The sequence below is a fragment of the Spodoptera frugiperda genome, chromosome 4, assembly GCF_023101765.2.
Source record: "Spodoptera frugiperda isolate SF20-4 chromosome 4, AGI-APGP_CSIRO_Sfru_2.0, whole genome shotgun sequence".
Lineage (NCBI taxonomy): Eukaryota > Metazoa > Arthropoda > Insecta > Lepidoptera > Noctuidae > Spodoptera > Spodoptera frugiperda.
In genome coordinates, this window is record NC_064215.1 from 2,017,689 (window position 1) to 2,044,556 (window position 26,868).

Below are 26,868 nucleotides of genomic sequence, written 5' to 3' on the forward strand. Positions count from 1 at the left end.
TAGTTACTAGTGATGGGTCTGTGTGTTTGTGCGTCTGTATCATTGCAGCTTCTAAACGTATGAACCGATTTTGATCAAGTGTTTGAACCATTTTTTATTTATAGATTAGATTATTTGAGGGATACTTTTTTTTGTTAAGGGGAAAATGATCCAATGGCTTCTCTCGTCTTGAGCGAGGCTAGACGGAGTGTCAGACTCTTACTGACTAAAAACCACCCCTTTCCTACTCCTGCTTTTCAAGCCGGAGCCTCGGTAGCTAAGTAGTCCGCAGCCCCGGGAGGGATACGCTAATATTATTTTTGTATGAACATTTAGATTCTTAAGCTAAATCTAGTTACATTGCCAAGTGAAGTCAAAAGAACAGCTTGTGGCAAACTAGTATAAAAAGCCATAGAAAATAGACCTTATGTAAGTGAATCCCTACGATCGAAATATGTATGTATGGCAGTTTATATGCGCGACTTAATAAATATAGCGTTTGCGCGTTACGTTACACGTTACGCAACGCGACGTTCCGGTTGCTATGTTAGAAAATTATACGTTTTTCTATTTACTAATTACAGGTAGGTTAGTTATAAATAGTAACACTAATTGGCTTTGTTAGTCTAGTAGTCAAAAGGGCAATTTGAATAGAGTTTATGTCTAACGTCTAACAGTTAGGGTTCATTATCGTATGTAATGATGAAGTGTTTTATAATGTGGTGTTTATTGTTGCTATAGGTTTCTTAATTATTAGATACGTACAAGATACATGGCTTCTATGAATCAGTAACAGCATTGTAATCGCCCACCCAAGCTTTCTATATCTCATTCAAAACAATATAGGGTAAGTTCGCCTGTTCGCGCCCATGTTACGATCGGCGTAACATGGGCTCTTAAACACCGCTCTCAAAAAATCTCGGAATTAAGAAAACTACTACCATTGGTAGGCATCTTCTCGCACGGAGAAGGTTTGAACATTAATCGGTACGCTTCCTCAATGCGGATTGACGGTTTCAAACTTATAATTAGAAATTATAAGACCAGGTTTCCTCACGATGTTTTCCTCCACCGAAAGTATATAGAACTCAGAAAAAGAAATCTCGGTGAAAAAGTGAACTCGGTGATCCGTATAATGAACGCCAACTGGTAGGTGGCCGTGCACAGGCGAACTCACCCTACAAGCTATAATATTAACAAATAACACACGTGCGCATTCATTAGTATATGTTACATGGTTTTGCGTCAACACCATCAGAATTCAATGGCAGTCGCACGTCCCATATAAATGTTGCAAGGAAACAAGTCTCGGTAGGAATCTTAATCAGTTCGGCTTTGTACCTGTTTTACTTATTCGTCTCAATATGGTGTAAATTCCATTATTTTTACGTACACGTCATTATGCTATAAAAGTAAGACGTCACTCTCATATTGACGTAGTTATTCTTGACGTATGAGTTTTTATTTTAATCTTGCTACGTGTTTATGTGAGTGCATTCCTCCTAAAGGTAAGCGTCCACAGGCCCGCATCGTAAGCATTCCGTATGACGTCATCAGTACGCATCGCATGTAGGCATTGCTGATGATGCGGTGCGTACGATGCGGATCAGTGGACGCAACTGTGTATGATTTTCTATACAAGACAAAATTTAAATCCGTTGCGTGCGATGCGTACGATGCGGACCTGTGGACGCGTACCTTAAATGGCTGCAACGATAATTAAATGTCAGATTCATTTGTGCTATATGTCAGGTTCTGGGGGATATTATGAGAAAAACTTACTCAAGCTCAAAATTCTTTGTCCACAGAAATAAAGAAGGACGCTCAGTACATACATAACACCCACAACTACATACTTAAGTTTCCAAACCATGAATAACAAGAAAGAAGGGCACTGCACCTTTAAACAAAACATACATAACAATTGTCCACATAAGCCAATATACAATGATCTTGCTTTGCTCAATCTTTCTGTACATTCGACGCTCATTTTATACTGGATTCGCATAGCTTCATGTGGAGCTCTGTATACAAAGACCCAATTTGTCATGCAAGGGACACAAGTCAAGTAAAACAAATGAATGTGCAATCCATGCACAAGCAAGTGATGCACGAAGATGTCGATGAGACATTCTGATCTAGTTACTCGGAGAAACGTGACGCACATTCAAATTCAATATGCCATCTCGTTCCCAAGACTTTATGTAAGTTGCAAGCGTATTTACAAACGTTACTTGTTGGAGGAGAAAAGCTGAGCTGAGTAGAGTTCGTTGGTCATTACTTCTATTCTAGAATACCCATGGTGTCCTGGCTTACAGGAGTTGCAGTGGTTTTGGGAGGTTGCGGCGGGCTTGTCCCATAAAAAACAAAATATAGTCCAGTTCAAAATGTAAGTCATTTCTATAGAACACTAGCAAACCTGGCGAACTCCGTTTCGCCACCATGTCTTTTTTCCTAAATTTTTTTTGCTATAAACCTCACGGAACTCGAGACCTTTCCAACAAATGCAAAACCATGGAAATCGGTTCGTGCGTTCTGGAGTTATAGCGTCAGGAAGGAAAACCCGACTTATTTTTATATTATAGATAGATAGAACATGATTTGAGTTTGTAGGACGATAAGATAGAATTTGAAACATACAGTTGAGTAAGTTTACTGTTATAAATTAATCTTAGTAACTAGTATCAAACTAGATGGGAAACAGACTATACACTAGTGGAACTACGGATTGAAGTTTAACATAAATATCACGTCTGGAAACTTGAAACTGGAAATAACTACTACCTTTAGAATCTAGATCACGTAAATATTTGGTTCCGTAGTGGAAGAAATCTATACTAATCCATATGTATTATATGTAAATAGGATCAAACAAATATCTTTAGAAACCAATCAACATTCGGTCTTTAATTTATCTCACTGTCTACTACTAACTTCTACCAGCGGTTTTACCAGTGTACGTTTTTTTTTGTTGACGGTGGAAAACCTTCAATTCAAAAGCTGTCTAGATTTTTTTGGGGAAAAAAGTAGGGACTGTGGGATTTTTACCCCACCTAAAGTAGCCACCTAGTCCTCTTAATATACCTAGAAGTAGGATGAAAAATAGCCTTTCAAACACGATAAACGGTAATCTATCTCTGTGCCAAAGTTAGTTCAGATTTACTTTACTTGTATCAGAGTAAACGAGTAGACAGAACACCCATGGACATGTGCAACACCAGAGGAGTGACAATTCCACAGCAGGCCATGGAAGGGTGTCCATTCATCACCAGAAGAGTCACAAAGTAACAAATGCAATGCCGGTTTTAAAACGTTCAATCAAAAGATTTTGCAGGAAAGAGATACAAACACACATACATCGTCATTACACACGCACAAACAAAGTACAAAACCCAGAGTTTGAAAACCGCACGGCATTGTTTGTTCGCTTATGGTAGGTGTAAGCACCATTCATCTGACCCGAGCAAACGACGTAGCTTGCGACAGTACCGTTATGATAACTAGGGTTGGCACTCGCTTGCACGCAAGATTGCCAAAACGGTTTTATCTGCGTGTTTTTTTTATGGTATCATCCGGTAAATGAGTAGACGGGAGGCCCAATTCCCCCTTCCCAATCTTCCCCATCCCCATTCCCGAACAACAACCCTTAAATGCCTAACTCCTAACGCTAAAAAAAAGACGGATCACCTGATGGTTAGCAATTGCTGTCGCCCATGGACACCAGAGGCGTTACAAATGCGTTGTCAGCCTTTTGGGAGTTAGGAATTTAAGGGTTATTGTTGTTTTTGAATTATAAGTGTTTTTTATGTATATTTTTATTTAACCATATTTATTTATACGTCTTCTGTTACATACAGAATTCGTCTAAAGAAGGGGTTGGCTATAGTCAATACGGTTGGTGACTTGCGGACAATTGGGGATCGCTCTTAGGTTATTGACAAATAAGTAGATGTTGCTGTGAGGATGGTTAAAGGTTTTGGGGTAGGCTTTTAGTTTTAAATCTCCTTAACTAAAATGAATCGTAGTTGTCCGCTTACACTGATCATATCTTCGAGGAAAACCGTTTTTGTCATTACATTCAAACCTCATTGCTGAAATGAATATTAAACCTTTATTATTATTACTGTTTGGATTAAAAATAAAACAGAAGCAGGTCATTGGAACAGCAGTAAAATGAATGTGGATATTTTTCATATGAAGTTTAATGGAATTGATTCAAAGTGAGGAGTGGCAGGTGGCAATACACTTAACATTATTTTCCACTGAACTTTCGTGTGTGGTTTGTAATACCATTTTATCCTACTCTAGGTATAGTATAACATCACTGTGCTCTGAAAAGTATTTTAAATCGAATTTTTCATTCGTTCTTCATTTCATTATGTCTCATGTAGTTTGTTTTTATTAAACAAGTGTTGTACTAGTGATCTACTTCACTAGCTACTTCCGCGCGGTTTCATCCGCTCTGCTCTGTTCCTATTAATCGTAGCGTGATGATTTATAGCCTATAGCCTTCCTCGATAAATGCACTATTCAACACAAAAATAATTATTCAAATCGGACCAGTAGTTCCGAAAATTAGCTCGTTCAAATAAACAAACAATCAAACAAACTCTTCAGTTTTATAATATTAGTATAGATTACGTACTACAAAATCACATTAGAAAAAAATACATCTTCTTTTGTTCAATCCACAATAGTCCCGGAGACAGCGAACTTTTTATCCGCGTCATCTTAGTTCTAACTTCTGACAACCATGACAACGGCCTTCGCACGTACAAACCAACGTCATATTTATTATACCTCGTCGTATAGAATTACTCTTTTTTAACGGAACAGGAACTGACACGGTAACCTTAAAACGAGCGGTATGAATCCTTATCCAATTAGCTGTACACATTAGCATCGCGCAAACTGACGGCACTTAGTACATTTTGTGTTTATTTACACTCGCCTTTATTATAAGCTGGATTTACACGTGCGAAGAGGTTTATTGTTAAAGTACTTAGTAGGGCTCGGTTTGTTATTGATGCGTTGGAAATGGAAATGTCAAGGTGTTTTTTTTGTGAATAGTACAATTTTTTCTTGTTTGTAGGTTAGATTTTCCGCCTTTTTATTGCGGTAGGATCATGGCCTTTTCTAAGGTTTTGCTTATTAGTAAATTATAGATATTTATTCGTACATTAATTGTCATGAAAATTTGAAAATGCAGTCTGATGGATCGGATATGTAAACCAAGCTTTAATGACACGGTCACGATCGTAGTAATTGAACCAATCGTTGTACCGGGACGCAAATTACATGTAATTTTTTGTGCTAACCATAATCACGTACAAATAATGTGTCAAGTACCTTAATCAAATCCGGTCAGTGTGAAAAATACATTTGTATTTATTATTGTTACCAAGTGAGCGTAAAAAATATAAATCCCATTTTATTGGTTCGTGAAAATGAAAGTACTGATTCTACTTTCATTTTCTGAGATTAATATCTATGTTCTTCGAGTCAATGCACGCGTGTACTCGATTCTACAATGACATTAAAACATCATAGTAAGTTGTGCGTAAGTTTTTGACGTCACTTTGATTTAACGCAGCGATACACGCAAGCCGGCCATATAAACTAACATTACTCACGTACCTTGCATATACAGACAATAATAAATGACAATCGTGTGGACAAAACGATTTTTGTCAACTATATGAGTCACAATTTTGTCCTTGACTTTGTGATGAACATTTTTGCGGCTTTTTACAGCTTCTAGATCTTTGACCGGTGTTTATTTTCATTAAAATTTACTTTTTATATATTGTTGTTGTTGTTTTCGTTTTAATTTATGGATTTTTGTATTGTTTATTTCGAATTTGAATTGGAAATGGAATTTAATTCTGAAAAAGAAAGTGTACGTCGACCCGCTATTGTTAAAATTCTTTGATGGCAAATTACGTTTTTTATTGAGGGTTCTGTAAATGCAAAACCTTACCAGATTTCATTTTATCATTTTGCCTTTATCATAATTTTGCGATAAAAATGTGACATTGAACTTAAATAAATATCTTAGGTACCACGCTCTTGACTGATAAAATAACTTAAAGTAATTATTTTCGAAGAACACGTTATCAAATCAAAATCCAACAAATAACAACCCATCAGAGTTTCTGATAAATTTGATTATTGATAACTCACTTTTTGCGCTTTGAACAGCCTTTCCGAAATAGGGGATTAGTAATTGAATCTCTTTGCAGGTACCTTCTGGGAACGGGACCCAACAAAGGTCCAATTTATTATGATACCGAAGGTCAAATAAGAATTTAAGACTCGGCAATGATTCGATTGCCCTTCGTTATTATAGCCCAGTGTTATTAACCTTTTGGTATTTAATAATTAAATACCTTTTTTTGTATCAGAAAAGCACAAGAAATACTTAATTAGGTAAAAAAATGCTATCGACATCTTCAATATACATTTTGTCTTCATTAATATTTTTGTTAATAAGCAAAAAATTGCGTAACCCTGTGTTTCTTTATTCAGATTTTCATCTTAATCGTGTATAATATTGACTTGTGTACATAAAATGCGAACGTTGCCAAATGTTCTGTAGAAATGCGTGTGCACTTTTCTTTATTTTTTATTTAACCTTGGACTTGAAAAGAAATGTTTTTTCTCAGAGTAATAAGATAAAAAAAATGCGGAAGACACCTAGACTTTTTATAACGTGAAAATAGCCGACGTATCTACTGAATTAACTCTTACATAACAGCTAAAAAAATATATATATTCTGATTTCTGATCTCCTTGATTTTGTCTGGACTTTAAAAGAGATGGACGTTAAAAGATGACCTCTGAGTTTGTTTCGGCATATCTTCTCAGAGTAGTCCGATAGGAAATGCCGGCCTCATCTAGTTATTTAAGAGATTGACGAGTAAAAGAGTTACATTGTAACCTATTTGCAAAAATAAATATAATTTATCATTTATCATTATCACTTGTTTCTTTCTTCTACAGATGGGAGCAGGTGCGAATGGGCCCGGTGGGCGACGAGCCCTAGAACTGATTCTGAGTGGAGGGCTCAAGTCCTTGGCAAGACCAGCGAAGCCAGTCCGCAGGGCTGCATCCAGGGACTCCGTGCTGTCACAACCACAGCCCTTACTTGAAGGTCAGTATATCATAGTTTCTTAGTTTCGTATTATATTTATAAGTATTTTGTATGTTTAAATTTTGTGTCTATAAAATACTATAACATTAAAATGTTCAGTAATTTACCAGCAAATAAAAAACGTTTTAATGAAATTATTAATTGTACACTGGCTCCTGGACTAGGTTGTAAGGCGAAGCTTTTAAAGTATTTCATTAATTAATAACTGATTTATGTAATTGCGTGCTGTAATTAAAAAAATGGAACCAACCATATTTGAAATAATTAAAAAATTAACGTTCCACTTCCATTAAATTATGTGGTTTTGAATATGTTTCAACCACCGTCGACCATGAGGATTCGGACTTGGTCTTTATTGAAAACGAGTGTTTATATCTTTCATATTCAATCTATAAATCAAATATTTTAATGATAATTAACGAAAGACTTTTTAGTCATTTTACGAAAATAACATACAAATTATATGATTATTACTTTTAGTTTTTGCAATGTGTTATTGATTCCCTGCCACGCCCACCCGACAAATTATCTTATTTTTCAGTATCATAACAATTTTTTGTATAATTACCGTAAAAAATATTGTAAATACGACTTCAAAATAAACGTTTTTAATAGACTTTTATGATGTATAATGCTGTAATTAGTTTCAAATTGAAAGCAGCTTTAAATCCTAAGAAGGGACTACTCCCACACGCCTAAACGCCACAGGCTTTTTCCCTAAAATAGGCTTCAAGTTTTTAACTCTAACTGTATATAAGTTTTTACTCTATGTTGTACTGTGTCTACCAACTGATAGCTTAGTAGTCGGTGGCCCAAGATCTACTATGTATAAAATAGGTATAGGTTATTAGTGATTTATATTTTGTTATGAGCTCATATTTTTTTGGGAAGTTTATTTAAAAACTTGCCTCAAGTTTAATAAAATCATTTTCTACCACCCAATCTGTTAATCTCATAAGCATCATAACCAGAACACGAGGTTCTATTGCTCCAGGGAAGCGCCATGTATATTGTATAGTCATTAGATATAAGATAAGACTGATTGACAACGCAGACGCATGCAGTCGTGCTCGTTAACGTAAATAATTTATATAAATTGACAATTTTTAATTGTGACCTACTTTAGTGACTAAGCATACTTATACCTTCTACATATAATATTAACTAATTGTTTGAGTGTTTATTTGAGTGAACTTCAAAGAATGGACAAGTGGTGATTTTACACAAAATCTAGATGGATAGCAGCCCCTTCAACCGAAGCGGGCTAACGCGCCGCTCTCCACCACCGACACCACAACCACTAGCCCAAACCCCCAGCCGAGAGCCAATAGAGAAAATGGAGACCATCTCAACGCCCGAATTACAAAACTGGATGGGGTCCATCGAACAAAGCCTAAACGAGGTCTGCTCTATTACTACCGAAGGCAAGCTTAACTCAGAACAAAAATTGAGAGTAAGTAACCTCTGTCGAAAAGTGGGACATAACGTAGCGCAATTAGCCGTGCAGTACCAGTCCTTAAAACAAAAGGCCGTACAAACACACTACTACCTCCAAGCCCTGAACGAAAAACAAGACCTGACAGAAAAACTAGCTACAGAAATCAAGACTGTAATAAAAGAGTCCTGTACGAAGCCAATTTCTGAAAGCACTTCCTTTGCTGATATGGTGAAAAAAGGGTCCAACAGCTTCGTTCGTCCAGTTCAACATAGTGCAGTGGCGATATACCCGAGCGATAACTCAAAGACGAGCGATGAAACGAGAAACCTGGTCCAAAAAATCGTGTGCCCTGAGGAAATGAAATTGAAAGTCCGAGGAGTCCGTAAAGTCCGAAATGGCGGCGTGATTATCAGCACTGAGACCAAGGATGACCTCGAAAAATTGAAGCAAACTGTCCAGCATGCAAACTCAGGGCTCACCGTCGACGAACCACAGAAACGGAAGCCCCGCATAATAATAATAGGAGTTCCCTCATCAATGGCAGAAAGTGAGGTCTACAGCTGCATCTTTGAACAAAACATGGTCGATAAAGTCCCATCTATGACTCGAGATACATTTTTGTCCTCAATAAAGCTGAGCCACAAATCTGGCAGGAGAGATTCAGACCACCATAACTTGATCTTAGAAGTATCAGCCGTCATACGAAAAGCCCTCATCACCCAAGATCGAGTTTTTATAAACTGGACGTCCTGCCCGGTGAGAGACTTCACTTTAGTAACTAGATGTTACAACTGCCAACAGTACGGTCACGCGGCTAAATCATGCAAAAACACTGCCCCGGTTTGCGGACACTGTAGTGAAGAGGGACATTCAATCAAGGAATGCACCAAGAAAAATGACTCTCCAAAATGTGCCACGTGCCTGCGCTTCAAAAACCAGGTAACCATAAAACCGGAGATATCGATTGCCCGGCTAGGATAGCTGCTGAATTCAGGTACATAAACTCGATCGATTATGAAGGCGCCTAAGAGCGTCACATAATATTTCATTACTTAGGAACTAATTCTCAACTAGTTATTATTATAATATGGATATCAATTTAATTACGCAAATAGATAATAGTTTCTCACCTGTGACCAAATCATGCGATGTTGAAGACTGCAAACAACATCTGTCTGACTTTCAAAACTCATTAACAGTACTAACCCAAAATATTCGTAGTATATATAAGAATATAGACAGCTTCAATATTTTCATGCATAGACTTAACCTGACATGTGATATAATAGTGCTAACAGAATGCTGGTTATCAAACAGCAATGGAAATCTCCCTCTTATTCCCGGATATCACTCCTACTGTAGTAAAAAAAGTTACAATCAAAACGACGGCGTCGTAGTCTATGCCAAGGACTCATTACAGATCACTGTCGAAGAACCAGACCTAGAAGAATGTAACTGCTTAGTTATAAAAATAGGCAATACTACAGCAATATTAGCTATCTATAGATCCCCTTCCTTTAGAAACCTGGATCCCTTCCTCTATTCCTTAAACCAGACTTGTGAAGCATTAACTCCTTTCAAAAACATTATACTAACCGGTGATCTAAATATAAACATAGGCTCTAATAACTGTGATGCAGGAACACAACATTACCTTAACCTTTGCTCATATCTAGGGTTCCTACCTGCTCATACTCTGCCCACACATCAGAGTGGTTCTTGCTTAGATCATATGATGATAAAATCTAGTTTATATTACATAACACTTGTGACTAATTCAACGATCACCGATCATCATGCTGTCCTACTAACACTAGATTTAATGCCGCCTAAGCCAAATCGAACACAGACAAAGTCCAAATTAAACATAAACAAACTTGAAAATGATTTACGCAACATTGATTTTAGTCCAATATATAATACTGTGGACGCAAATGCATCTTTATCATACTTAATAAAAAATGTCCAGCAAGCAATATTACACAATACAACTATTATGACAAACAATAAAAAAATGCATAATATCAAACCTTGGATCACACCCGGCCTCATCCGTTGTATTAGACACAGGGACAAACTTCATCAAAGAACAAAGCGATCACCTGATAACTTGATACTCCAAATAACATATAAGAGATATCGTAATTTTTGCAACAACCTCTTAAAACGACTAAAAACTAACTATGATAAGGATGAATTGCAGAAAGCAGGTAACAATACCAAATCATTATGGAAACACATAAAAAACGTCACTTATTTATCAAAACAGCATGAATCAATCTCAAGTTTACTGTCTAATGATTCTTCACCGCTTTTGTCAGCTAACAATGTAAATAACTTTTTTGTAAACGTAGGAAAAACCCTTGCCGAACAGATCCCCCAGTCAACAGCCATACAATCACCAAGCATTCAACATGTGAGTGTAAAATCTTTTGTTATGCTTGACCCCGATACTTACGAAATCACGCGAATTATTTCAGGACTGAAAGATGATAGTGCAGTTGGCTGGGATAACATAAGCAATAAAGTACTAAAACGGTTCAAGCATATTCTGGTGCCTCCGTTGACGTATATATTTCGTCTATGCCTCTCAAATGGCGTATTTCCTGAATTTCTGAAAAAGGCAGTAGTAATTCCTATTTTCAAATCAGGAAACAAAGATCTAATAAGTAATTATAGACCGATATCAATACTTCCTTCGATATCCAAAGTACTAGAAAAAATCATTAACACTAGACTAGTCAACTACCTGGAAAAACACGGCCTACTATCGCCTATGCAATTCGGATTTAGATCGAAATTATCTACGGCAAATGCGGTACATACCCTGACCGACTACGTCACAGAAGAACTCGGCAAGGGGAACCAAAGCTTAGCAATCTTCATTGACCTAGCCAAAGCTTTTGATACTGTATCAATTCCCTTGCTTTTACACAAACTAGAGGCTGTAGGAATAAGAGGCACACAGCTAAAACTAATAGCAGATTACTTAAATAATCGCCATCAATGCGTTAGAATCGATACGACCATAAGTGATAACCTGAAAAATCATGCTTTTGGTGTGCCTCAAGGCAGCATCTTGGCCGCTACCCTATTCCTTATCTACATAAATGACCTATGTAATCTAGATATAGAAAACGGCAAAATAATTTCATACGCCGACGACACAGCGCTAATTTTTACTGCGAAAACTACTGATGAACTCTACAAGAGCGCCCAAAAAGGTTTTAATGTTGTCACTAACTGGCTCAAAAGCAATCTACTAACCCTAAATGTTGATAAAACGAAATTTATACACTTTTCCATGCGCAAAAGTCAAAATAAAAATACTAACACCCATCTATACGCACATCAATGTAGTAATCCTTTAATCAACTCATGTCATTGTCCGAAAGTCCTTAAAACAAATAACATTAAATACCTAGGTATTATAATTGACGATACTCTTTCCTTTAAACAACACATCGAGAGCTTGGTGTCTAGAGTACGGAAATTAATGTTTGTATTTAAAAAACTACGCACAATCGCAGACCCTAAGCTAATAACGCAAATTTATCTGGCCCTCTGTCAGTCCATCCTTACATATTGTATTACTTCTTGGGGAGGAGCACCAAAAACTACAATGCTTCCCCTCGAACGAGCCCAGAGAGCAATTTTAAAAGTAGCCCACTTCCATCCTTTCCTCTTTCCCACAGATCAGTTATATAAATCCTGCAATGTTTTAACTGTAAGGCAATTATTTATCTTGCACGTAATACTAAAACAACACTCTCAGCTTTCCTACAATAATTCTAACATTACTAACAAAAGACGTAAAGATATAGTTTGCAGTTCAAACTCCACCTCTAAATATATGTATACGAATAGATTCTTTAGATTTTTAGGCCCATTTCTGTATAATAAACTAAATAGTGAACTAAGTATTTATAGCCTAAACTACTTTAAATGCAGAAAAAGTGTTTTTAATTATCTGCAAAGTCTGTCTTATGACCGCACGGATAACCTACTTACAGTGTGCAAATAAAACTGCAGATGCAAACAATAATAAATAATGTAGGTATTAGGTATAAGCAAAAAATATGTATTTTAATGGATGTTAGTTCTTTAATTATTAGTATATTAGATTGTTAATTTATATTGTCAAATTATCATATAAGCTCTTTTTCCGCCTGAGACACAGGTTCAACCTAGTTCAGGCAATTATAATGTCAGCACATATGTTTAGATTTTAAGAAATAATTTTGTATTTTAGTGTGCACTTTGTTAAATGAATAAATGATTATTATTATTATTCCATATATTTATTTAAAACACTCTAAAATTATATTTTTAAACATTACTTATAAAAATAAAAAACAAAATAACATTTAAAAATATAAAAATAGGAGCCGACCAGTAGCGGGAGCATGGTCCAAGCTACCGGTGGTTAGGGCTCCAAAGACAGAAACCTCCTCACAATACGTGCCGTTTCGAGGAGTACTGCCTTCTGCATCAGGCCCTTGATCCATCCGCCTAACCCCAGCCTTCTAAGGTGGTTGTCGAGGCTGTTGGGTATTAAACCGTTGGCCGACACGACTATCGGCACAACGATAGCCGAATCCACATTCCACATGTCGACAACCTCGTGAGCCAAGTCAAGATATTTTATTTGTTTATCTTTTTCAGCTTTCACGAGGTTCTCGTCATGAGGGATGGTGATATCGATTATCATCGTGCGGCGCGCTTGTCGGTCTATCACCACTATATCAGGTTTGTTGGCTACAATAGTCCTGTCAGTGATGATAGATCGATCCCAGTACAACGTGATATGGCCGTTTTCGAGAACTGGATCGGGCGCATACTTGTAGTATGGAACCTCAAACTCAACAAGTTGGTAGTGCAAAGCAAGTTGCTGGTGGATAATCTTGGCCACCTGATTATGTCTATGCAAATATTCACCATTAGCCAAACGACCACAACCAGAAATTATATGTCTTATGGACTCACCAGGACTATGACATGCCCGACATATGTCAACGGTCCCATCCTTAATAATATATTTCCGGTAGTTATTCGTAAGGATAACTTCGTCCATAATTGCACAGACAAATCCTTCAGTTTCTCCAAAGAGATTACTGAATCGTAGCCAAGATACGGACGCCAGAAAATCTACACTGGGTCCATGAAGGGCCCGGAAGAAGCGTCCATGGAGCTCCTTGCTATGCCATACCTCCTTGCGGTCATTGACGCTTAGTACCACAGGTTTGCGCCAGTTCTCTTTTGCTAAAGATAGCGGAGTGAATCCATTGTCCACTGCCGCTACTTCTCGATGCATACCCTCGTTTACTTTCAGGAAATATTCCCTGAGGTTGCACACCTCACGGTTATGAAGGGTCTTAGCATTTAACAAGCCTCGACCCCCACACTTCCGCGGGATGTACAACCTCATGATCGATGAACGAGGGTGATGCATACGATTTGCAGTCAGCAGTGTTCGGACTCGCCTATCCAGAGTGTCAAGTTCAGTCTGAGTCCACTTGAGTATACCAAAAGAATACATTAGAACCGGCATGACCCAACCGTTATAGGCTCGCACCTTGTTTCCGCCTGATAATGAACTTTTCAGCACTTTATTCAGGCGGCCAAAGAAGCGTTCCCGTAACGATTGTTTCATGTCCGGTCCATTAATGCCTAATCCCTCTGACATACCCAGGTACTTGTAAGTATCATTTGCGGAGAGCGCTCTTAGTTTTGTGAAATCTGAGAGTTCTAGACCCTCAGATTCCACAATCCCTCCTCGCTTCACATGCATGACAGCACATTTATCTACTCCAAATTCCATTCTGATGGAACTACTAAATTTTTCAGTTATTTTCAGTAGTTCCATCAGTTGTTTGTTATTTGGAGCAAACAACTTGAGGTCATCCATGTAAAGCAAGTGGGATATGACTAGACCCCTTCTCCGCAAAGGATAGCCTAGCCCTGAAGCCTCTAATAAAGTACTGAGAGGATTCAAGGCCAAGCAGAACCATAGTGGGCTCAGACTGTCACCCTGGAATATTCCTCGCACTATCCTTACAGGTTCTTCACTCCCTTGGATTTGTCTACATCCCGGATAGCAAAGCACAGTACTCCATTGCCTCATACATGACTGCAAGAAGGCGCGTAGAGTTGCATCTATCTTATACAACTCCAGCACCCTCATGAGCCATGTATGTGGCACAGAGTCATATGCCTTTTTATAATCTATCCAGCATGTAGACAAATTCTTTCGGGACCGACGAACCTGTTGGCTTACAACCATATCAATGAGGAGTAGCTCCTTAGTTCCACGAGACCCCTTCCTACATCCATTTTGAGATACAGACATAATGGAATGTTTTTCAATATGTTTTGTTATTTTTGTTCTCAAAATAGATGTAAGAAGTTTATAGACCGTTGGTAAACATGTAATTGGTCTATAATTTTTGGGTTCAGTGGAACTACCTGATTTATGGAGCAGATGGGTAACGCCTGTTGTTAGAAATTGGGGCAACGATCCAGCTTCTAAAGCTGCCTGGAATTGCGATGCTAAGCGAGAGTGTGAACTGGTGAACCATTTGAGCCAGAAGTTGTGCAGCCCGTCTGGCCCCGGTGATTTCCAATTTGGGACCGAACAGGCTGCACTGCTCACATCAGAGGAGGTGATTATCACCTCCTCCATCTCTGGCACAGTTTCACACCTTCGCTCAACATCACAGATCCAGTCATCCTCTGTGTGGCTAACAGGCACCGACCAGATGTTGCGCCAAAATGTGTTAGTGGCTTCATCATCCGGTCGCCGCCCATCAGTCACATCTTGGTTGGATCGTTCCCAATTTCTATATACCCACCTCTGATCTGTTTGGAACATGCGATTCTGAGTATATCGCTCAACTCGTTTTTTGTACCGCCTGATACGATTTGCCCATGCGTAGACTTTCTGCTTCAGGAAGTCGATGCGCTCTGTAACACGCGACATGTATTCATGAGGACTGGTTTCAGTCCCCACAAATGCACGTCTTACAAAGCGCATCACTCTAGGACGAGTATTGCCCTCCCTGAAGCAGGATAGTTTGCCGATAAGCACCCTGGCCTCACTGATACGACGCTCAATCCTGCACTGCCAGGCTGGTACTGCTGGTTTTGGTCGGACTGCTGCGTCAAGATTCGAGAATCTGACGTTAGCTACTCGACAAGCTGCTACCGCCCCACAGTACAGGATCGAGTGTGTATCATAGAGGTTTTCGCTACTTTCAAAATATGTTTTAAGTAGCGAATCCAGAGCGCTTACCAGCGCTCTATTTTTTCCACACATGGGCAAACGTGGCAGTTTTGGTTTTAAAGGAGCAAATCTATACTCACGAATCGCATCCTCCAAAGCACTCCTCAGTCGTTCATTGCACTGAGTACTTACTTGTTCAACCCTGTCGTCCTCCACTCCAGCGGCAGGAGTGGTCGGTGTCACATTTTGTGACGCTATAGGTGTTTGTGCCACCTCTTGTGGTGGGGCGGGGACGACACGGTTGCGCAGTGCTTCTGAGCGTAGCCGATCAAGTGCAGCCTCGTCCAATCTACGATTGCGTTGGATGACCCGCACCTGATCCGAGAGTCGTTGAGCCGAGACGTTGACGGATGGCTCGAGTACCTGAAACATCGACAGCATCCTTTCACGGTACGCAGTGAGGTTGGTTCCTCCCTCCGTAGCACCGTAGTACGCGCGCATGACGTTCTCATTTATTGTTTGAGACCATTTCATGCGCCGCGCACAACCACCGGTAGCGGGGACCCGTCCCGGGGTCTGTTGACCCCTGGCTCCCAAGCCCGTCGGTGGCCGGCCTCTCCTCGGCCGACGTGCAGGTGGTGGCGACGTCGGTGGGGAGAAATATTCGTCGCTCGAGCTCGACGCAACTACTGTCACCGGAAGTTCTTCGTGGTTGGGTTCCGGTGACGGCGAGGCGGAGCTGAGCGACGAGTCCGGGGATGGTGGGTGTGCGTAACATCGTCTTGCTCGTGTCAACATTTTTCACTTTTCACTAGTATAATATAATATAATTATCAAAACGATTTTTGGCTTCTCCTGTCAGTGTCATGGTGTACATTGTTATTTCTTCTTAAATTTTATTTAATAGATTTTTATTGTAGAAGGTTTCTTATTGTAAAAGATTTCTTGATGATTTTGTTGATGATTTAATGTGAATATTGCTGTACAAATCGGTTTTAATAAAATATTATAAAAACAGTGTAAAATTTATATGTTGACGTTTTTTAGTGTTGCAAGTTTTTTATTATTATGTTTGTTCTTTACATAATCTCGGGACCACAGGGTCCCGGACCTTTGGAAGGCGTACGAGGGGCCGAAGCCAACTCGCAGAGGCCCGTTGAACAATTTTAATCTAAATGTAAGGGGACATCAGCCGGCGATTATCCCTGTATGCACTATGGAAGTACACCAAAGGACAATCCCCGGTTGATGCAGGACTATTGCGAGATATGGTAAAAGGAAATGATAGGGATATGGGTGTGGGTGGCTGTGGAATAGTTAACCGGTTAACTATGGGGACTATGGCCCCTGCCCCTGACCAATATTGAAAAATACGGATAAACAGGCAGGGGGTGACTCGCAAACTCAATAGTGGGCCCCGGAAACGGCCGCTAGCATGTAGCGACAAGGGAAGCAACATCCGTTGAGCTGCTTGAGGAAGGGGAGGCATCCCACGGCTATCAGAGCAATCCCGGAAGTACGGTCAAGACCCCTACCAGCATCTTACTGGGATACGTCCTTCCCCCAAGTGGAGCTGAAGGCAACTCCACTCTTGCGAATCTCCACTCAAACCAGCCGATTAAGGCAAGAGTGAGGTAGGAGAGGCCACTCCGGATAGTCACGAGTACCAACCGGAGTTAAAAAGTAGGGCCTCTCCCGGGAGTCAGGTCCGTGGGGTCGCCACTGCCCAACAGCTCGCCACTAGCTGCCTTGCGGACTTATTATTATTATTATTATATTATTATTAATACATTACCCACATTGGTACCAAATTGGGTCGTCAACGCACGCTCCTGTGTGACGTGTCAAGGGTCTGTGATTGCCAATTAGCGGGCTACCCGTGGCAGTTTGTTGTTGTTCAATTTTCACATTGTTTTTGGCGTTAATTACATTTTTAATCGATTATTATATCAAAATATGTATGTAAGTATGTCGTCATGCATGAGAGTGCGAGTTCGAAACGTACCAACGGCAAGTACCAATGTGACTTTTTCTAAGTTATATGTACTTTCTAAGATTATTTACACACCATTGACAGTGAAGGAAAACATCGTGAAGGAACCTGAGCTTATAATTTCTAATTATAAGTTTGAAATCGCCAACCCGCATTGGGTAAGCGTGGTGATTAATGCTAAAATTGATTAGTGGTAGTGGTAAGCCACCTGGTGGTAAGCGGTCAACACCGCCCATGGACACCTGCAACACAAGAGGAGTCACAGTTAGCTTTATTTATGAAATTTCGACTCTAAATAACTAAAAATAAAATTACATTTAGTATAACCATATTGTCCATCCCTTTTAACTTGACAATTTGTATATTCAGGACCTTAATATCATAACGACCCACATAAGTACACAAATTAAATGAAATGGGATTTATCCTTGATATAAAATTAATTAAATTGACTTTAATAATGAACCTAAATGTTAGAACAGTGTGACACTTTCGTTTACAAACATGGTATTTCCATTAATATCATTATAGCGGATATTTGCAAAAAATCTCAAACAGTGACGTGAAAATAACGTCAAGGAGTTTTTTTGACAGATATGTGACGTAACAAATTATCATAAACGTCATTTCTGACGTTTCGTTTATAATGACGTTGACGCGCTGACGCCTTTTGTTTTCCCTATAGGAAAAGACATGATACCAAATCAACGTAATACATACCTGCTTTTCGTCGGTTATTTTATGAAGAATTTAAAACGAGGTTAACTTAGTAGCACGGGTTAGGTATCATGTATTGACACTGAGCTCAATTTCTGATTTTGAATTTTACTAAGCATTTCCCGAAACACTTTCTTCTTCAGACATTTATATCAAGGGCAGCTCATATTTGTGTTCTTCCATTCTCCCTTTTATAAGAGACTAGCAAATCCGTCGAACTCCGTTTTGCCACCAATGATTGTTGTCCTGCTTTTTTCTTGTTTTTTTTTTCCCGAATTTTCTTTGCTACAAACCTCACGAAATCCGAGACCTTTGCAACAAATGCAAAACCGTGGAAATCAGTTATAGCGTCAGGAAGGAAAACCCGACTTATTTTTATATAATAGATTTCCCGAAACACTTTCTTCTTCAGACATTTATATCAAGGGCAGCTCATATTTGTGTTCTTCCATTCTCCCTTTTATAAGGCATTGCTGTACTTTTTTCTCCTATCTTCTCATAATATCATTCTATTCTATAATTTTCTCAGTCATGTTCTTGATATATCAGACACCACTCACTCTACGATAATTTACTCATACGTTGTTTACGTTAAATAAAAAAAACATGTCTATTGTCCCGTATCTATTCTTTCTACCACACACTATTAAATCGTAACACAAAGTGTACTACAATATCATTTTACTCACCCCTCAGAGACTACAAACGTTACTGTAATTGAAAAAACATCGTTCCAGTCAATATTTGTCTCTCCTTCAACGAGTGTAGCATGAAAACGATTGAATTTTATATTTTTCTCCAATATTGCTCCTTCGTGCTATGTTTGTATATGAACGATATTATATTTTAACAGGAATTTCATTCAGAAGACTTAGTGCGAGTTTGTTTTGCGTTAACGCGATCGACTCGTTTATGACGTTTGCCTACTTAGGTCGGTTAATTCGAGCCGGCCAATCAAAGCACCGAACTCGTTCTCGTTTCGATTACTTTAAACGTAAAGCAAACTTGTACTAAAGGTACTGATTGGCTGCTACAAGTTAACCAACCAATCAGAGAGCTAAACGGGTACTAGGCTCTCAGGCTGCAAAAGATTGCGAAAAGGCGAATATCTATTTTTATCTTGACGGTAAAATTGCTTGTTGTGTCGTGTCTTCCTCCAGCGATTCCTGGAATACCTTATAGCTTCAGTAATCGTGGATTCGCGGATGAAGCACCTACACTGAAAGTTTTATAGAATTTCCGGGAAACTCTTGGGTATTTTTTTTCCTTGATTTGCATTACGTACCTAGTGGCCTACTTATCTTTATGAAATGAGATGGGACTCTTAGTAGTGGAAGCTTTGAAAACGGAAGGGTAAAAGATTTTTATTAAAAAAAAATGTTTTCACTTAATCACATCTTTGATAGGCTTCTTTCAAAAATACAATGACAATCTCTGAAGTCTGAAAGATGAACATGCACCTTCAATAAATGGATATTTATGATCTTATGGGTAAATGATACCCGGAGCTGCGGACTGCCTAGCGGATTATCGTGGCTCCGGCTCGAAAAGCAGCAGTAGGAACGGGGTGGTTTCTAGTCAGTAAGAGTCTGTCACTCGTCGCCTCGCCCGAGGCGGGAGCATTCTTTGAATGATTTTCCCCTTAAAAAAAATGGTAAAACGATGTTATATTAAACTGACCAAGCATTCCCCTTAAAACATAAATTACAGTTTTAATATAAATTCAAGTACACTTTTTCTTCTTTCACCGTATGTATCGTAATTCGTTTTAATTTGACCGTCAAAAGTTCACCTTTCACAATTTCGAAAGTGAAGTTCGAAAGTGCTTGTAAAGGTCCTTTGTTCAGGTTCTGCACATCCTGATGCTGTATAGCTTCACATCCAGCTATGCAAAACCAGTTTATCATGGTCCGCTTTGTATGATCTTTTCACTCTTTCAACGGTCAGATTATATTGGTTCTGTATAGCTTGGTGAGTGCCGTATGTACGACTATAATCGTGATCTTATTTTATGTGGTATTCCTTATCGGCCAATTATAGTGAATATTTTGGTTTTCTTCAGAATTCTTTTGGTGTAAAACATGAGATACTGTGTTCTCATGAGAAATTATTTTCTTAAAAATCTCTCTTTCTTTCTTAAATATCTTTGGATATCTCAAAAAAAAACCGAAATATTGTGTTAAGATGATGTCTAACCACTACAAGGGGAACCTGCTACCATTTCTATGCAAAATAACTACCTACATATGCACGCATGAAGCACGTGTAAGCTCAAGTTAAAAAAACATAGATTGATAAGGAAAACTAGTACCAAAAACACGTGAGACCTAAGAAGTTCACATTAAATTAAAGGTGCCTTTGAATTAAGATTTTCATTTCATCTTTGAAAATTATGATCGACAAAATAGACCCTAATTAATAATTGAATGCGGTTGCCATCAAGAAAAAACATAATTGACTGTCTCGACATTAAGGTTTATTAAGAATCGTTATAGATTTTAAGGAAATATAATAAGGTGTTCTAAAGGAATCTGCCACGGCTTTATTGGGAGGTATATAGTTGTGTTTGAAGATTACAATTATGAGTATTTTTATTGATTTGATTGATTATAATTATTGATTATTTGTTTTTCATTCAAAATAATCTACGTATCGTACAACATGTAGTTGTGCGATTCTTAATATTATCATTTATCACCCCAAATCTTTAAAACACGGTACAAACACGTAACTTTGTTTTTGAGGGGGGAAAATCATCCAATATCGTCTCCGCCTTGGGCGAGGCGAGGTCAGACTCTTACTGACTAAAAACCACCCCGTTCCTACTCCTGCTTTTCGAGCCAGAGCCCCGGTAAAGCCCCACCAGCTCCGAATCCAAACACAAGTCTTACACTTAAATCGGCGCTTGTATCAAAATAGCCATTCGGAGTGACCGCAAAATACAGCGAAATTAACCGTGTTAACTGCATTTCGGAGTTACGGTTTAAAAACAAAACAATAAGCCTTAGTAACACTCATTCAATAGCACTCTTCATGGAACCGATGACTCATGAATGGATGGTGTTTTCCTTGTTTCAAGTCGTTAACTTTCTTCAGAGCACGGCCTTTCTTCTTTAAACGGTACCATTAATCAGTGTCATATTGGAAGGTAATATAACTGACATAAAAACATCACAAAGATTAAATCTCTGTTTAAAAAAAAACTTTGCCCTAGGATTTACTCCTGTGTCGTTTACAAACATACTTGTTCACATACACATGACACCCAGATCCGAAACAATTGTTTGTGGATCATACGAAGACTTACTCCGTTACAAGTTGCACGGCAGCCAGTTGCCTAGCTAATGCGTCCACCGTGCAGTCTATGTTTTTACCAACACTTAATTCCTCTATAAATGTTAAGACGATTGACCCGGATCCTGGATAGATTTAAGATACCTCCAAAGCAAGAATACTAAAGATCGAACAGTTAAAATCACCACAGGACCTGAATAACTAATCCATTGAAGTCCCACCTTGCATAAATTATGGCCACAATTCAAGTTATTTGCATCTAAATTTCCAGCAACTTTATCCAGTCAAACAGTAATTTAATTAGCTTCCCTTTGACCCAAATTGTGATACTAAAACCCTGAACTTAGCTCTTGTAACCACTGCAAGATTAAAGGCTCCCCCACACAGGCGCTTTATTATCGGTCGATAATATCGCATGCGTTATCTGTTTTCAGTACATTTTGTATTAGGATAGTCATGTTGTTACACATTGCTGCGATAATAACGCCGCAATGGAAGTAAGACATTGCGTTTCTCTGTCCTGTGATATTCCGATATGAGTTCTAGAATGTTTTGTATCAGGACGCAAATGATCGCACACACACCTGCGATAATAACGCTCTCTTGTAAGAAATATATCGGACGATAAAAACGCAGCTGTGTGCAAGGAATCGGGACGCACTATCGCGATATTATCGACCGATAATACCGCGCTTGTGTGAGGGAGCCTTAAACCCAATACCTGCACAGTAAAGTTATTCCGCAAAGATATTTGCGTTCGACTTCTATAACTTAGCTACGCTCACAAGAATGCCTGGCTCAATAGAAAGTTATTGAAGTATAAATCTATTCAAACACGGCCAACTTGCCTTGGCTTTTGTTAAAAACTAATATCTTCGAGGTCCTTTTGGGATTCATTGTTTTTTGAAGGGCATCTGTTGATATTAAGGGGGAAAAATGAACAGTTTGAGATAGGTTAAAGATGGTTAGAATTGTGATGAGATTTACAGTTTTAAGGTACATGTTGAAAGAGGAAGCGGGCGACATGAGGCGGCAGCAATCGACGTGTTGTCGCTTCGTGTCGGCACGACAAGTAATTAAGACTTATCTCTGCAGTGATGATTTCGAACTATAACAGTGGTATTACTGATCCGCGGTCGGGTGACATGACACTGACGTCTGTAGCATCGTGTCGCTAACTATATATTTTTTCCTGAATTTTCTTTGCTATAAACCTCACTCACGGAGCCGTACGGAGCTCAACGAATGCAAAACCGTTGAACCGTAGTGGTTCGTTCGTTCTGGAGTTATAGCGTCAGAAAGGATCACCCGACTTATTTTTATATAATAGATCACCTAATTAATAACTGCTCTCTTCCACCAGGTCTTCGGAAATGCTCGACAGTACTCGCATTGACCGATCGCGAGAAGTCATCAGAGCCGATGAGGGCTCACAATAGACTACGCGCGCCCTCCGTCTGCTCCCGTTGTTCCTCGCTGCTGTCACTCGCTGGTGCCGGAGGCTCCAGGTAAGAATAGCACATTAGTTTACTTTCGAAAAGGAATAAGTGAAGCATGATAATAAATCATCTACGGCTTGTCAGGAAAATAAAAAAAAAACACGGAAATGTCGTTGTCACCGTCCGAAATGGATAAGGATGGTGAATAACAGATATTCATCTGAATCTAGGTATAATTCAATGCCAAACCTAACCTAGGTTAAGTCCCGAAGAAAAAGAAATAAAAAGTATATTCCAAGAATCTCAATGACTCCAATAAAACGTCTATAAAACATACCACGAAATACTTTTACCGACTAAATTGGTGTAATATACATTTATTATAGTCTATACATGCATAAGTAAATAAGCAGTTCTATGCATCAAGGAAACTGCTAGAAATGCAGACCAGTTTTACATTTGATGGCCTTTCAAGGCGATTGACCTGACCTGGATCTGACAAAAACTTGACATGCTTCTGACAGGCAGCTATCAAAGTATCAAGTTGTAACTGTTTCGACTGCATCGTTAGTCTAATGGTTTGTGTACATGGCTGCATCACGATATCTCCGGTTCGATCCCTCGGGTCGGACAGTTTTGTAAAGTGCTTTTCTAATAAACGTCGATACTGATATTTTGAAAGGAAATGGTGTGCACTTAAAACCGTAGTCTCCCGTCGTATCGGATTGCCGTACCATCAGGTTATGAGAGGTAGAGAGTAGCTTAGTACGAGTTTGTTTTACGTTCAACGAGTTTAAAACGAGAGCGCGTTCGGCGGTCTTATTGGTTCGTTCATTCGTACCGGCCAATCAGAGCGCCAAACGCGCTCTCGTTTTGTTCTCGTTCAACGTAAAGTAACCTCGTTCTAAGGGTACAGGGTAGGACAGTATTTACACACCTGGCATGAATTTCATATAAAAGTAAGGGATGTATTTAAAATGATATCGATATTCTGTGTACTTTTATACTATCAGCTGCGCCTCATCACTTTCTGATCATGTTTAATTGCCACCAGTTTAATGGAACTAGGGAACAGAGAGTGCACCTGTGTTTGCACCCATGTGCACTATAATATTTCCTACTAGTCTCTGTTAAGGCTAACCATTTATTGCATAGTAAACCTTGTTTAATTACCGTTTTATTGTATTGTTTCCATTTCCCCAGGTATTCCCTGGACGGTGCCGGTAGTGGCTTCGTGCCAGCGGCTCCCATCAACTGCAAGCTCTGCCTAGAAGACGCGACCGTTGATAAGGTCACCCTCATCTCCGGCTGCGGATGTTCCTTCTGCACTAAGGTCAGTAGTAGAAAGATTTTATTATTATAATACCTACATATACTATCAGATAGAGGCTTTAAAGAAAGGGGGATGAATGGTGAATAATGTTTAAGAGGGCTGGTAGTACATTTCTATCTTGTCTGTTGTTGTGGGTGTCCTAGACCTTTGAGAGGCGCCTACCACTCACATCACGTGATTTGTCTGCTTGTTTACTCCCTATCCTATAAAAAGGAAACGGTACGGCTATTACATCTTCATAGGAAAGCTACATAGCACATCTCTGGTGGAAAGGCGCCCTTAATCATGTGCTAACAATGACATGTGTTTTAGTTAAATGTTACCGATTTATTAGCACGAAGTTATCAACACGAACTAATTTCAATCAGAGGATGGTTTCTTCCTACAAGCACGAGAAATGGCAGTAAATTAAAATAACATACATTAAACGACTAAGTTAATAAACTTGTAGTTATTAAGTAACTTAGTTTATACGGAATACTTACCGGACCGGTAAATACAACACTACTAAACAACAACAACAATGTAATCTGATACGCTTCGATTTAATTAGATCAGAAGGTTAAAAATACATAAATATTTATTCTTAGTACAAGTATGTATTAATGTAACTACTAATTACTGTAAACAGCTTATTTTGTGTTTCACTAATTAAGCAGTACTGTGAATTTTATATCTTATCATCATCATCATCAATAAAATAAGTATTTTTCGGAGATTTAAACAGAGTGCTTACCATCCAAAATACATTAACCATTATTCGTTGATTTGACAGAAAAATAATTTAATTTGCAATTTATTGACAGCAAAAATATGAAAATGTGTGCACAAATGTCATTTTTTGGCATTTCGATAGATAGCAACTCAATTAGATTTTTTTTATTAGTTTATTAAATGTATTGAATATTCTTCTTCCTTATAATCAATCAATCTAAAATTATAGCCCCACGGTTGGCTCGGTGGCTGGAAACTAGCTGCCGTGTAACATAGTGATCCACAAATTGTTGTTTCGGATCTGGGTGTCATGTGAATGTGAATACGTTTGTAAACGTACCCACGACACAGAGGAAAATCCTAGTGTAGGACAATATTTTTCAAAAGAAAATAAAATATTTTTACCTAAATACAAATATGACACTAATCAAAGATACAAAATCAATGCGGCGTGTAAAAACTATTAGCCGTTTTGTACATGACATAATAACACCTGTCGAACTGAAGAATGAGATAACGACCGAATTATAAGTTTAACTTGAAAATTAACATTTCTAGGCAGTTACCAGTGTTAAAAAGTGCACAGTTAATTTATTAGCATACGTGTTGTGACTTTATCAAGTTCTAGGTTAGCCCCGGTCTATTCCTAGACGGGTCATTGACCTCACCGCGAGTCAGATGCGGCATGCCATGATAACTTCATTTGTAAACATGTTTTTTTTAAATAAAATGCAAATAAGTACATAATTGTATGACCACCCATGTATTTATGTGCATAAAGCTTTCTAAATAAATAAATATTGGTCGTTTCTCTCCACTTATGATGGTAGATTGTCATTTGTCATATACTCTGGGTATGTGAGTTATGAATTTAAATGGATAGATGAATGACTGCCTCTTTGCCATTTGATGGTCGCATCTGAAATTGGCAAGTTTGCGGTTTCAGATTTACTAAAAAAATATAGATATTTCCAACATTTGTCAGTACAGAGTAAAGTTCGAATTGCGCCCAGCGTATGATAAAAGGTAATAGATGCAATAGGCCCACGCCAAATTACATGAGATTCATAACATCATCACATCATCAGCCTATAAGTGGCCACTGCTGACCAAAGGCCTCTTCTCATGCGGAGAAGGTTTGAGCATTAATTACCACGCTTGCTTAATGCGGCTTGGCGATTTCAAACTTATAATTAGAAATTATACTGCCTGCCTCGTTGGTCGAGTGGTCGCAAGTGCGACTGCCGAACAAGGGGTCTCGGGTTCGATTCCGGGGTCGGGCAAAGTATTACTGGGCTTTTTTCGGATTTTCGAAAAATTTCTCAGTGGTAGCACGGAGTCTGGAATTGTGTCCAGGATATGGCAATAGGCTCACCCCCTATTACATGGGACTTTAACACAAAATGGTGAAAAGTGGGTGTACATTGTATAGCGGCATTACGTGCCGTAATGTGCATGTGCACCTCTGCCTACCCCTTCGGGGATAAAAGGCGTGACGTTGTGTGTGTGTGTGTGTGTAGAAATTATAAGTCTAGGTGAGGAATCACAACATTTTCTTCACCGTTTGTCAGTGGTGTCTAAATAAT

General features: G+C 38.7%; 2 protein-coding genes across 3 annotated transcripts in view; both read left to right on the plus strand.

Moving 5' to 3' along the window:
• The window catches only part of LOC118272386 (uncharacterized), a 120,307-nt gene that overhangs the window by 56,692 nt on the left and 36,747 nt on the right, over positions 1–26,868 (plus strand). For both annotated transcript variants that reach the window (XM_050693447.1, XM_050693445.1), the window contains 3 exons: positions 6,982–7,132; positions 23,160–23,304; positions 24,439–24,568. In XM_050693447.1, the coding sequence (XP_050549404.1) occupies positions 6,982–7,132; positions 23,160–23,304; positions 24,439–24,568 (426 nt within the window). The remainder of the gene's footprint in view (positions 1–6,981; positions 7,133–23,159; positions 23,305–24,438; positions 24,569–26,868) is intronic.
• Positions 8,455–9,874, plus strand: LOC118279286 (uncharacterized). Its single transcript, XM_035598937.2, has one exon. It carries the CDS (start codon positions 8,469–8,471, stop codon positions 9,549–9,551), a length of 1,083 nt encoding a protein of 360 aa, XP_035454830.2. The 5' UTR covers positions 8,455–8,468; the 3' UTR covers positions 9,552–9,874.